Genomic DNA, 14,179 nt, shown 5'->3' with positions numbered 1-14,179 from the left:
CCTTGAGTGGAAACGATCCCAGTTTCTAAAACACTCTCCCAATGGTGTTTAATAACTATTACATCAAATACCATGTGTTCTCATAATACATGGGATATTCTATTTCTAATAGGATTTATATTTTAATTCCTCTTAGGACTCCTAAGTTCTAATCTTATTTACGATTATATTCTTTACCAAATAATCTTCTTATATACATACAATTTCACGCCAGAACAAATAGGAAAACGAGCCACAATACCCTAACAGAGTCTTCATCAAGTCAAAAACTGAAGAATTTAGTACAATAATTTCATAGTTCCTAGCAGCTTCTTCCCTGGTTTTTATTGTTTTGCTAAATCAATTCAAACATGATGTTTATATTGGAAGAATACAGCAATAACTGATAAACTATCAATGAAACATGGTACAGCCAATGGCATTCTATGATTATGTTTGGGAATAAAAATCATCAATGACAGTTCGAACTATCAACGGTATTCTCACAACATGATGTAAACCATCTTCCCAGAACAGATATCCAAACGAGTATCTTCCCTGAACTCTTAGCTGGGAACGAAAAGTTACCTTAAACTTCAGAGTCTTTACAGTAGAATTAAATGTCAAAGTTGATGGTTCGACTCCCACAGTAGCGCCAGCCGGAGTTTGAACACGAGCAGTATAGACAGAATTCATTGGACCAACATTCGTTACTGTTCTTGATACAGTTAAGCTCTTCTTAAGCTCTGGAATGGTGATTGAAGGCAAATTAAGATTTACAAGGAATCTGGTTGATTTACGGAAACATCTGGTCTGAGTCTTAGTCATTGAGCTGATGGCAGAGTTATTATATCCCATTCCACAAAGGAAATGAACGTAATCTGATACTCCCATGTCATATATTAATCCAGGATCCATGGCTTTATTAGGATTGACATGACCCCCTCCATAGTCAAATGGGTCAGCCTGTTTGTGAGGAGCTCCCTCAGAAACTATAATTTGATCATATTCATCCTTCAGAGAAGCTGGAAAGAGTGGTAAAAGCATCAGTAATGTTAAAATGTAAGGGATGCAACCGAAACTCCATAAAATTTGTTTTTTTCTCACCTGTTGTGATCAGTGCAGACTTGATTGCAGCAGGACTCCACGTTTGATATTTACCTTTTAGAAGAGCCACAATACCAGAAACATGGGGACAAGACATGGAGGTTCCGGACTCGATTTTGAAGTTAAGTGGCGGTATGCTGTTATCTGTATCAGGGGATGAAGCAGGAGACCAGGAGGCCAAGACATTAACCCCAGGAGCTGTAATGTCTGGCTGCACAGCACATTCAAATATGCCAATGTCAAGAACCAGTTAAACCAATAATTATCTGAACAAATTGGCAATACCTTCAATACTGAGGGAGAGAGGGAACTAGGCCCTCGAGAAGAGAAGAAAGCAACTTCTGGTGATAACTGTTGCCCTATAACTGTCTTTGTGAAGCTAAATTTGACTAAGGGGTTTCTGTCACATAAAAAAGTTCATCAACTAATTTTGTTTAAGATAGCAAGATTTGTACATTTAGAACATTTAAAGTTTAAACAGTTGCAAATAACAGCATTTGACAATGTTGCTTAGATGCAGAGAAATTAGAGGAGCAATGATAAGAAGAATCAAGTTCACCACTGATAATTCAGTTGAGTAATGCTACGCCGTCAACATATTCTCATAACCTTCTCTTACAATCCTAACGTGTCAATAGATTAGCACTATCACATCAACTCCCCACCACACCCAAGGCATTACGAGAAACAAATGGTTGTTCCTTCATCCCCTATGAAGGAACGATCATTCCTTCATAAGGAACGGTTGTCCCTCATAAGGAACAATCATTTATTCCTTCATAAGGAATGACTGTTCCTTTAAGGAACAACATTTTCTTCTTCTTTCGAGGAACAACCATTCCTTCTGTGAGAAACGGCCATTCCTTTGGTCTAGTCAAAATCATTTTGCATCTTGAGTGTAGTGGAGCTGCAGTGACAGTGCCAGGTCAGTTGTCACATCAAGGTTGTAAGAGAGGTTTGTGCGAATGTGTTGTTGGCGTAGCATTACTCAATTTAGTTACCTGCTTGCCTGCATGTAGGTGAGTAGAGATGTTGCGATCACGAAGTCCACGAGGACACTTGGGATACCAAAGGAAAATTGAACATCCTTTGTAGGAAACTGAGCAAAGATGAGACCAACACCCTGGACAGCCATTACTGTTCTGGCAGCAGTTGCAACTGACCTCTGAGACCGAGATTGGAAACAAATAACAATTTTGCCTCTTGCTAAAGTAGCATTAAGAGTTCCTGAATCACAACTACTGCTAAAAGTACACACTATTAGAATATGAAATTCTCTACTGTCCAGCAGGATGAAAACAGAAAGGTGCTCTACCTGGCACTGTCTTCGTCCGCATCAATGCTTGCAATATCTTCTCCATACACAATGGGGTAAAACTTGTTCATATCCATTCTTCCGGTATAAAATGCTTGACCCTGTTTGAGAAAATCAAATTAGTTTATACGTATATATAGCACAAAGTTGATTACAGAGTAGCTCCACATCCATCACATGAAGTTTCTGAATTCAAAATTCTCTTGCATAAATGAAAAGGAAGTTAGAAAGTACCACAACAGTTTGATTGTTTCCCATTGTAATAGCAGTAGGGAAAGATCTATCAATGGTGCTAGCCGCAACAGTTATAATCCACGGGGCAGTATTTATAACAGTTTGAGGATAAGGACCAGAATTTCCCGCAGAGCATACTACAGCAATCCCTTTTGCTGCAGCATGGAAGGAACCAATTGATAGTAAATCATCAAAATAAGTGGAAAGCGGAGGGGATGAACCAAGGGATACTGAAAGCACATTCACACCATCAGAGACTGCATCATCAAATGCAGCGAGAAGGTCAGCTGAACTGCAGCCACCAGTAGCCCAACAAACTTTATAGACAGCTAAAGAAGCTAAAGGAGCACCCCCTCTAGCAATTCCTTGAGCTAGACCCATAAAGCTTGCATTTTTTACTGGAGCACCAGCTGCTGTAGATGCTGTGTGAGTACCGTGGCCCACAGCATCTCGAGGAGATAAGAATTCAACCCCATCACTAGTGTTCAGCTTCCCAAATTCAGCTTCATACCCTTTAATGTACCAGCGTGCACCGATGATTTTCCTGTTAAAAAATTTCTAGCATTAAGCAGTCAAATTCAGCCAACACCATCTTTTTTTTTTTTGGTTACGGGGTTGTCCGGGCACACCTCGACTAGTCCCCTGACCCCAAACAGGCTTTCGAAACAGGGCAAGCCCAACAATCCATGACCAACAACATTAGTAATTGTTCTTGTGATTTGAACCTAAGACCACAGGGAGAGCAAACCCCTTAACCCCAAGTCTTTACTATTTAGGCTAACCCATTGTTGGTTAAGCCAACAATATTAGCAGCCGTTCTTGTGACACCCTTCAACATTGACAGCCATTAAGCCATATGATGTTGCTTAAAAGAAAATATGTGAGAGAAAATGAAGAACACACCTATTGCAATTGGAGTGATTAATAGTCTTAATTGATTGATTAATTAGACCTACCAACCAAAACACCTTAGAATGGTTCAAACCGGTTTGAACCCAGGTTCATTTCCCCCACTCCTACTCTAACTACCTTCAAAAACCTGAACCATTTGGGGCAACCCCACCTCCGGTCCACTCGTTTTCTTCTTCCCTCATCTCCAACACTTTCCTATGGCTATTCGAGTGAATTTCCCCCGAAAAAGTCGGGCTACAAGCAGGCCGATATTCTGGGAACAGCCGGCCGGATTTGAACCGGACTCCGCATGCATTGCACAGCGTTTTGGGACCGAGGGGACCGGTTCGCCACTGGGGAGTCTTTTGTGTCTGGCAGTGGGTGCACCTCCGTTGAAATAATCCTCCGCCGCTTTGAACGTGGGTTTCTTCTTCGGTTTTCTGGCTTCCGTTCGGTAAAACTGTTACACCACTCGTGTTTTGAACCGAGCTGTGTGGTTGAGCCAGAAGAAGATGAAGAGGAAATTGGTGACTCAGAGAGTGGGGATGAACTCATGACCAGACCCGGGTGGCGGGTCTGGGTCTTTTGGTTCTGGCTTTGACGGAAATGATGCCGGAAAACGGGAGTTTGGTTCAAAACCGGTTTTATGACCGTTCAAACCGGTATTCTCCATGATTGGGGTACAAAAGAGAGAGCTCTGAACGTGAAGAATCATCCACCCTGGAAACCCATTCAGCTCTGCAATTTCATCCACCTAAAAATACACAAAAGGAATTTTATTTAACTTTCTAACGTAAATAAAAAGAATTATTTTAAACATAAAAAAAAAAAAAAAATGAACCATTTACCGTTTCAACGAGTTCATTGGTGAGAAGGGACTGATCAGAAGAAGAAAAAATGGAAGAGTTAGAGTTATTATCTCATCAACACGGTCTTGAGAATCAACAGAAAGGGAGTCTTTTACATCTTCAAATTCTTGAAATTCTCCGTTGGAAAAATCAAGAAGATCATCAACAGAAAATCATCACACGAAACACAACCCAAATCATCAAACAAAACAACTTGTTGGTGGTGAACGTGGGTGGATTTCATGGAGATTTCTCTACGTAAACTAGATTTCAAAGCTCGTTCAAATCCCATGCACAGCTCCATGCTATGATGTCGAATACCACAATTAAAATTTAAAAAAAATAAAATTACTTAAAAAGAGAGATATATTTTCAGAGAAAAATTTCAAAGGTTGTGGAGAAGAAGAAGAAGAAAATGGAGAGTAAAAATCAAGAGTTAGTTGAGAATGAAGCACTGATATGAGGCTGGTTCGTGGGCGAAACTGGTGCGGAGTTAATGGCTTGTCTCCTCATTATCTACTACTTTTTACTTTATATCTTTTATTTTATTTATTTATTTATTTACTCATTTGAATTTGAATTATAACTGTAAATATACTGTAAATTTTATTTGATATAAATAAATAGAAAATCTGCATGGTTTTTTGTTAAGGGCTGACTGTCGTTGAGGAAGTCTTGATAGGTTGGCTTTGTTTGGACCAAATCCATTTTCTACATTTTTACTTTCTCTATCCTTGACTAATCTTATTCCAGGTTTAGTCTATTCCATCCAATGGGTGAAACAAACAAAGCAATTTACTTTATTTTTATTAATTGACTTTGAAATAAGACTTGGAACTAAAGATTCAGAAAAAAAAAAAAAAAAAAAAAATTCTAAAACCATTTCAATTTATGTTTCATTATTTTAGATAGGTTAAGGATTATCGAGTTATACTCACATTCTTCTCACAGTTTTCTCTCACAATCTATCGTAACAGCTGAAATTTATTAGGTGGAATATGTTACAAGCTGACCAATTACGAGTTGTCACTCAATGTTGTAGAAGAAGTTTTTGAAGAAGAAATTATGTGTAACATTACTCTATTATATATAAATTATACAATAGTTTTAACAAATTAATATCGAATAAAACCAACCCCTGGATGGATGAGTGGTCGAAGTCAAACGTTAAAAATTAATTGAGTTTACGTAAACTATCCGAACATCCCGATTACCAATACAATTTTATTAGAGCCTTTATTATTACCTTAATATTATCGAAAGGGAATTATATGTCACAAAATATCTATGTCGCTAATCAAATTATAGTTAACATAGACGAAAGAGACACTAAAAATCGATTGTGTGGATTACACAATTGAATCGATTTTTTTTTTTTTAATAATTAAATCACAATATTTTACATATGGTTTAACATATATTGTACTTTCATTTAATTTTTTTTAAAAGGAAGTGAGGAACCTTCCTAAGTTGATTAATTTATAAAAAAAAATATATATTTAAATTTTAAAATTTCAAAATTTGAAGTACAGCCCGGTCTGAATTTCATTGTCACACCCTCACTTCCCCTTTCGTATTTGGCGTGTGAAATCAGAGGGTCCCACCAAAGCGGACTCATTAGAAGAGTCATAGAATTAACGGAGGGAGGGCGCTAAGATTATTCAAAAGTTAACCGACAGAAACCGCCGCCAATTTTTTTATTCTTTTTTTGGATATTCCAAAACTGACCCTGAAAGTTCCGTTAAATTACAAAAAATTATATTACTTGACCGCGTAATCTCGCCACAATTTCTGACTAATCCTCCACTCCATTCCCGCTCCGTCTTTGTAACTGTAGAAAACCATTTCCACTCTCTAAGACTTTTGCGTACAAAATCGAACGGCCAGAAATTTAATCTTCCGATGAATCCAACGCTGGTTGTTAGGCAAGGAGTGGACAAAGCCATCAAAGCGCGTAGGTAAGAGTTTGGTTTGGTTTGATGACGCGGTATGAAATCTTACAGCTAAGTGCTCCACGTATGGAGCATGCTAATCGTGTTGCGGTGGGAATTCATGGCCTGGCTGGACACAAATACAAATTACTTTATGAGAAAATTATATTAATTTTAGTTCAATAATTAATGATTAGTTTCTGTCCTTTCATTGCTTAACGTTTCAAATTCCTTGATGCTTAACATTCATTAGTTGACACCATATTAATCTACTTTAGTTTTTAACAAATTTTCTTACCATATTTTGATAACCGGTCCGTAGAACTTACTCCCAAAAATTAGTTAAAAAGAAGAGGAATCGGCTACCATAACAATCACTAAATTGACGATGTTTAACAAACACAATTCTAAGTTTCTACCACCCTCCCCACGCTCGAGGTGCATGCTTGGGTAGAGGTGAAAATCGAGTCAAGTCACTTATGCGTCGTGCTCGTGCTCGGCTCGGACTCGTTTAATCGAGCACGAGTTCGATTACGATACAATTTGACTTGAAAACTCGATTAAGCGATATATCGAGTTTGAGTTTGAGCATGATTCCTCAAGTTCGGTCAGACTCGAATTTAAAATTAAATTCGGTACTATAGCAATTAAGTTGAGTTTGAGTAGCCAGATATTTGACTCGATTTCATCCCTACGCCCAGGGTCCAAATCCTCTAGGACCCACCATCACCACGAGCAAAGGCGGTTCTGAATCTTCTGATACTATGATAAATAGCTTGAATATATCTCACTCCCAAATATACTAAAGAGTAGAGAGCTCAACCACACATATATATATATAATATAAATAAATAAATAATAAGTATATATATATATATATATATATATATATATATATATATATATATATATATATATTATAATATATATTATATATATATATATAATATTATATATATATATACAGTGGTGGATCCAGCCACTTTTTGGGCCACCCTCAAAATTTTCTTTTTTAATATTAATATGTATAATTTATATAATTTAGCCCACCCTAACAAAATATTAATGGATAAAATAGTAATGTATAATAAATTTTATTTTGGCCCCTTAAAAGAAATTTCGGATCCGCTACTGTATATATATTAACAATATTGTTTCTAAGACATGGTTTAATATAATTATGGATTAATTTTCACATTAAAATTCTTATTAAAAGTTAGTTTTTGTCTAGAGCCTAAAATCTCTTTCAGCCGGCTCTATAGATAGAATCTATGGAAGCTTAAATTTCCAACTCAATTAATAATGGGTCTATTGGATTAGGAGTTATAATATGATGAAGGTAATTAGAAAATTAAGTAATATATTTAATGTAAGTAAATATTTAGTGTGACCTCTCTAATTGCTATAAGGCTGGAAATACAAGGCTAATGATGGGTCCACTTAAATTTTAATTAACACAAGTTGCCTATGTTGTATTATTTATAATATCTATGTTAAATAATTATAATGCAAAGTTGCCTATTTGTATTATTTATGTAATATCTTATGTTAAATAATTATATGCAAAGTTATATAGGGTGTGTTCGTTTTTGTTATTTTGGATAAGATTTTGGGAATAATATTAGGAGTTGAATAGGTTGAGTATTACGAGTAAAATTTAAAAATTAAGAAAAAAAAACCCTTTAGGTTTGCTAATTTAACTAAACACCCTAATATACATTTTTTGTAAATGACAAAAACACCCCCACCCACCCACAGTGCCAGATCTGGTCAGTCGTGCGTCATATAGCCTTTTCCACCAGATCCCCAAGATCTGGCCGCAAAAGGCCAGATCTAGTTGTCGACGGTAGCAAAAGGCTAGATTTGGCCATCGTTGTCGTCAATTCTTGGCCGTCGCTGACGGCCAGATCTGACTTTTTCCGACCAAATGCACTGTGGATCTGATTGGAAAAGGCTAGTATGGTGAATTACTGGTCAATTTCAATCGTTTGTACGCATTGTGACAGATTCTACAATCGTCGACGATGGTTGCTGGAATCTGGCAATTATGGGTGGATAAGGGTGTTTTTTGTTAATTTTTAAACTTTTTTCTATGAGCGTTTTATAAATTAATAACTTAAGAGGTCAAAAAATAATTAAAAAATAGAATATATTTTCTAAATAATTACAAACATAATTTTGGAAATAGGATCGGAATAATAAAACAAAGGCACCTTATATTTTCTTTTTCACTTCTCCAAATAAAGAAAAAAAAAAATCTCTTTCTCTTTCTTCTAGAAATATTAAAGTTGTTTTGGGATTATAACAATGCAACAAGTCAATAATGACAACTAAACTAACTTTTGAGTTCTAACTAAGCTATTAATTTTATGTATCTCTTTATTTTTCACCACAATTAATTTAATTTACACACATTTAAGGATAATCATAATACCCTATGAAAATAAATTCATTAAAAAAATAAAAAATTGGTGTATGAAGAAAACTTAACTACTCATTAGCTTTACGACTGGATGATAAGACTTTAATTATTTGGATAGATTATCTAGAAATCATGTGTTCGAATTTCATAAATGATCATCTCTACATTTATGATTTACCTGACTCATTGGGTCGGGCTTGTAGGGTGTTCAAAGTAATCACTTACCATATTTGTGATTTACCTGACCATTAAGTTGGGTTTGTAGATATATTCAATGGTCTCGGAGATTAGTTGAGGTTGGGTTTATAAGGTTTCAATGCATCTCAGGAATCAGTCTTGCGGACACCCTGATTAAAAAAAAAAACATTTTCATTGACATAATTAGATTAACATACATATATTAATATTACCTAAAGATTGTGATAACAAACAAAATTAAGTATCTTAATCCATTATATATGATTATAAATAAATTAAAAAAATGTTTAAAAATTTTCGTAGTCTTAGTAAAAGTTAAGGTTTACTTTATATGAGATATCACGTAAATGTTGCTAGAGTAACGGACCCTTATTATAAGGGTGTTATTATATATTTACAAGTTCTTAAAAAGACTTGTAACATTTGAAGATGCCCCATGACATGAGTAACTAGAAAATGTGAAATGATGATTAACCCCATCATGAAGTTTCTTTAGAGTATAGGAAAAGCAACTATTTCTTCATAAAGAGATTAAAACAGGGTGTTCGGTCAACTTCTTGACTAATCTTTGAAGGTGACAAACCCCTTAACTACACATCCCAACGTACATTCTGCCATTTGAACGGTCTAATATTGACTTTGGGTGTATTACTCGAAAAATCCTGAATTCGATCTACTTAGATTGTTATAGAGGTGATAATATTGAAAATTTATCAAGACTATCAACTTAAAGATTCTAAAAAATTAATTGAATACGTATAAACTGAATCGAACATCATTTGAAATGGGTCGGAAACACAAAGGTCATTATCCTTGCAACGGATTCCCATTAAACGGAGAAAAGGACAATTTCATAGTTGAGACAGGAGAACTGTTTACTAAATTTGATTAAAAAAATAAAAAATAAAAATCCAGCCGACCGTTTGACAGAAAAAGACACAAGGAATACTCAAGGAAGAGCACGTGGCAGTAAGCGTGAGAAGATACAGCAAGGGGAGCCATGTCGTTTAAGATTTAGAAAACAATGGCTACTATTAGCAACGACAATCCGTGATTCGGTGCGGTCACGTGCATGGTCCCCTCCATTATACAATAACATGTGATATTTTATTTTAATAAAAAAGAGTTTAATAGATTATGTAGAAGCTAAGCAGAGACAAACAGGATGATGATTTTAGACTGACCCATTAAGTCTTCATTGTTTATTGCTAAATGATTTGGTAGGCAAGAAGAAGGAAAGAACCCAGAAATTGACTAACCATTTTCACTTTAACCTTTGAAGTTTCCAAAGCCACCCACTTTTGTCTTCAATACTAACATGTATTTTATTTTCTTGATGACGGGATATTTAGACTAGTTTACGCACACCTATTAATCTTCGGGACCATTGAATACTCTACAAACTTGATATTTTAAAGTAAGTTACAATCTGGTAGATGGTCCCAAGTTTCGAACCTAGAAATCAATAAGGGAGCAAATCTTCTTAACCGTTAGGTCAACCCCTTTGGTGATTCACTTGGACTCTTGGGTGTATTACTTAAGAGGTCTTGTTACAAATCCTTGCAACTATAATAAGGGGTAGTATTGAAGTTCAACCGACTAAGCACGTGCGCTCAAGCCTTCTGGTTTTAGAGGGGGATAATCCTCCCATCAACAAGACTTTATTGGGTGAGGAGTCAAGTCCACCTCAAATCTATCATGTATCAAAGTCAGGTTCAGTTGAGTTAGTGCTTGATCAACGGGTGAGGAATTAGAACCAGCAACTATCTTCATCAACAGGCATGACCACCATATGGTTTGACCGTGAGAGGAGCGTTGGAGTCCCATACCGATTAGACACGCTCAAGCCTTCGGTTTATAAGAGAGAATAATCCTCACATTCAACAAGACCTTATTAGATGAGAGTCAGACCCACTTCAAATTCTACAGTAGCCACTGAGGCTAACTGACCGTTAACTTCAGGGTCCCAAGAGAATAATCGAGATGCGCATAAGAAATCACGAGTTAGTTATAAACTATGCTCATTACCGATGATTAGTTGATGACTTTGAAGGAAGCTTTAAGTAATCAAACCTTGTAAATTTTTCAATTTCACAAGTAAACTCATGTGGGTGTGGTTGCAGGTTGTTCAACAAACATAACCAGTTGATGATCTTTTAGAATATAAAAATCTCACAAGTGACTTCATTCACACACTTATACTGTATATTTTATATAATCATATTTCATTTTCTAACTTTGTGTGAATTATTTCATAGAATAAACTTGCAGGCCAATAGCTGCATGCTGATGTATAATGGAAGACAAAGCTGAAGGACCCACCTGGTATGGCCATATTTGGTGGATTTCAATCCTCTTCTTCATCTTTATAAAAAGTATAGTTGATATTATCCAGAGCATGATCATCATTGTTTCTGTCCCTCTCTATTTTTTTTTTTTGGAATTAACAATGAGTATTCGATTCAAAGAGACAGATGAAAGACAGAAAAATTAGACCGAAATAGCTATCAACTCGAGCGAATAGCAACAAAAAGTTTTGACTGTGAAAAAATATATGAAATCAGAACTCTAATTCAAGAAGACAGGGAGTGAAGCGTGCAGGAGCAGTTCATACTTATGATTGCCTTATGGATAAAGGAGATAACACAATCTGTTTGGAGATCGCGCAAACGAAAACATACATTCGAAATTAATAACATAAGAATAAAATCACACCACACAAAGAGACACGATATTTACGTGGTTCGGCATAACCTGCTTATTTTACAGATGTAGAGAAATTCATTATAGTTTCATGAATACCATATACAAGAGTACATTAGGGTGTTCAAAAAAATGCAAAAACCAAACCGAACCGAAAACCGTTAACCGAAAAAACGGTCGGTTACGGTTCGAAAATTAAAAAAACCAATTTTGGTTGGGAAAAAATAAAACGGTACGAAACGGTTTTTGAACCGGTTATATATATTAATAAAAATATATATTATATATTAAATAAAAATATATATTTTTTATATTGTTAGTAGTAGTCATAGATATGTATGAATGTTTAATTTTATTTGATTGTATTGTTTATATTTACAGTTTAATTTAGGAAAAAATAAAAAAAAATAAGTTTTATAAAAAAAAAAAAAGGGAAAACCGGTTAAAACCGTTAACCGCTTTTTTTAAAGTGTTTAACCGGTTTTTCAGTTTTTCCCCAAACCGGTTCGTTTCGGTTCAAAAAAGTGGTTAACCGGTTCGGTTAACCGCTTTGAACACCCCTAGAGTACACAATACCATATACCCGGTACATAAAACAGAGCGGAAACAATCCTGATTCTAACCACGCTCAACCCAGTACCTAAGTGGAAACGATCCAGTTTCTAAAACCTCTCCCAATAGTGTTTAATATTATTACATCAAATACCATGTCTTCTCATAATATATGAGATATTCTATTTCTAATAGGATTTATATTTCAATTCCTTTTAGACTCCTAATTTATAATCGTATTCTTTACCAAATATTTTCCTATATCATATATTTCACATGAAACAATAGGAAACGAGCCACGATATCCAACACAATCTTCATCAAGTCAAAAAACTGAAGAATTAGTACAATAATTTCATAGTTCCTAGCAGCTTCTTTCCTGGTTTTTATTGTTTTGCTAAATCAATTCAAACATGATGTTTATATTGGAAGAATACAGCAGTAAGTGATAAACTATCAATGAAACATGGTACACGCAATGGCATTCTATGATCATGTTTGGGAATAAAAACATCAATGACAGTTCGAACTATCAACGGTATTCTCACAACATGATGTAAACCATCTCCAGAACAGATATCCAAACGAGTATCTTCCCTGAACTCTGAGCTGGAACGAAAAGTTACCTTAAACTTCAGAGTCTTTACAGTAGAATTAAATGTCAAAGTTGATGGTTCGACTCCCACAGTAGCGCCAGCCGGAGTTTGAACACGAGCAGTATAGACAGAATTCACTGGACCAACATTCGTTACTGTTCTTGATACAGTTAGGCTTCTTAAGCTCTGGAATGGTGATTGAAGGCAAATTAAGATTTACAAGGAATCCGGTTGATTACGGAAACATCTGGTCTGAGTCTTTCATGAGCTGATGCAGAGTTTATTATCCCATTCCACAAAGGAAATGAACGTAATCTGATACTCCCATGTCATATATTAATCCAGGATCCATGGCTTTATTAGGATTGACATGACCCCCTCCATAGTCAAATGGTCAGCGCTTTGTGAGGAGCTCCCTCAGAAACTATAATTTGATCATATTCATCCTTCAGAGAAGCTGGAAAGATGGTAAAAGCATCAGTAATGTTAAAATGTAAGGGATGCAACGAAACTACCCTATACTTAGAAGTTAGAAGGAATATTGGGGGAAGAATTCCGAAGGCAATATAAAGCCAATTCCACCACAAACATCACACTCAAAACGGGGAAGGCATGAGGAAAGTCACTCATAATAATGCAAATTTACCTGATCCTTTGGGTTTGTAGGATGTTCAATGGATCTCAGAGATTAATTGAGAAGAGTGCAAGCTGACTCGAATACCCCAGTTACGCAAAAAAAATCTCAAACACTTATAGGTTTTCTAATGTATTAAATGCCTCACTGAAATAACCGTAAATGAAATTTACCCTATACTTAGAAGGGATATTGGGGGAAGAATTCCAGGGCAATATGAAGTCAATTCCACCACAAACATCACACTCAAAACGGGGATGGCATGAGGAAAGTCACTCATAATAATGCAAATTTGCCCAAATTATGAAGGCTAGTAGTAAGCGGCCACATGAAAAATCAAAATAGATGAGAATAAAATAAGGGCATGACCTTGACTTGGTCCGTTGATCCTATTCCTAGTCTATGACACTTATCTGAGTCTGAAAAACAAAGCCATCGCCTATTTAATCAATTCATCTATTAAATTAAATAAACCTAAAGACATTGACCTTTCGAGAATCGAGAGTTCATTTAATAACAAAAATCCTCTTAATATAACTTGCTCTGGTAGTTTATCGCTTAAGATTCTTAGGTATATTATTCAAGAAGTTTTGAGTTTGAATCCTCACGACTACTAACAATGGGTAGCTACTGAAGATTTATATAACTACTAACTTCAGGGCCCTAAAAGACTAATTAAAGTACGCGTAAGCTAACCCGAATACCCCCGGATATCAAAAAAACAAATAATAATCTTGGGTCCGTTTACTTTATTATTTCATACCCTATT

The 14,179-nt window shown here is 35.6% G+C and overlaps 1 protein-coding gene across 1 annotated transcript; it reads right to left on the bottom strand.

Moving 5' to 3' along the window:
• Positions 1 to 290: 290 nt before the first annotated feature.
• LOC116130037 (subtilisin-like protease SBT3.2) lies at positions 291 to 13,128 on the bottom strand. Its single transcript, XM_031415783.1, has 9 exons — positions 13,087 to 13,128; positions 12,618 to 12,962; positions 4,090 to 4,280; positions 2,636 to 3,179; positions 2,402 to 2,502; positions 2,088 to 2,327; positions 1,372 to 1,486; positions 1,087 to 1,297; positions 291 to 1,004 (listed from the first exon to the last, which is right to left on the bottom strand). Exons 1-9 carry the CDS (start codon positions 13,126 to 13,128, stop codon positions 430 to 432), a joined length of 2,364 nt encoding a protein of 787 aa, XP_031271643.1. The 3' UTR covers positions 291 to 429.
• Between the last annotated feature and the right edge of the window lie 1,051 nt (positions 13,129 to 14,179).

This window comes from Pistacia vera, unplaced genomic scaffold (assembly GCF_008641045.1).
Source record: "Pistacia vera cultivar Batoury unplaced genomic scaffold, PisVer_v2 Contig217, whole genome shotgun sequence".
Taxonomy (NCBI): domain Eukaryota; kingdom Viridiplantae; phylum Streptophyta; class Magnoliopsida; order Sapindales; family Anacardiaceae; genus Pistacia; species Pistacia vera.
Note: the sequence above shows the minus strand (reverse complement) of the source record. Positions and strands in the feature narration are given on the sequence as shown.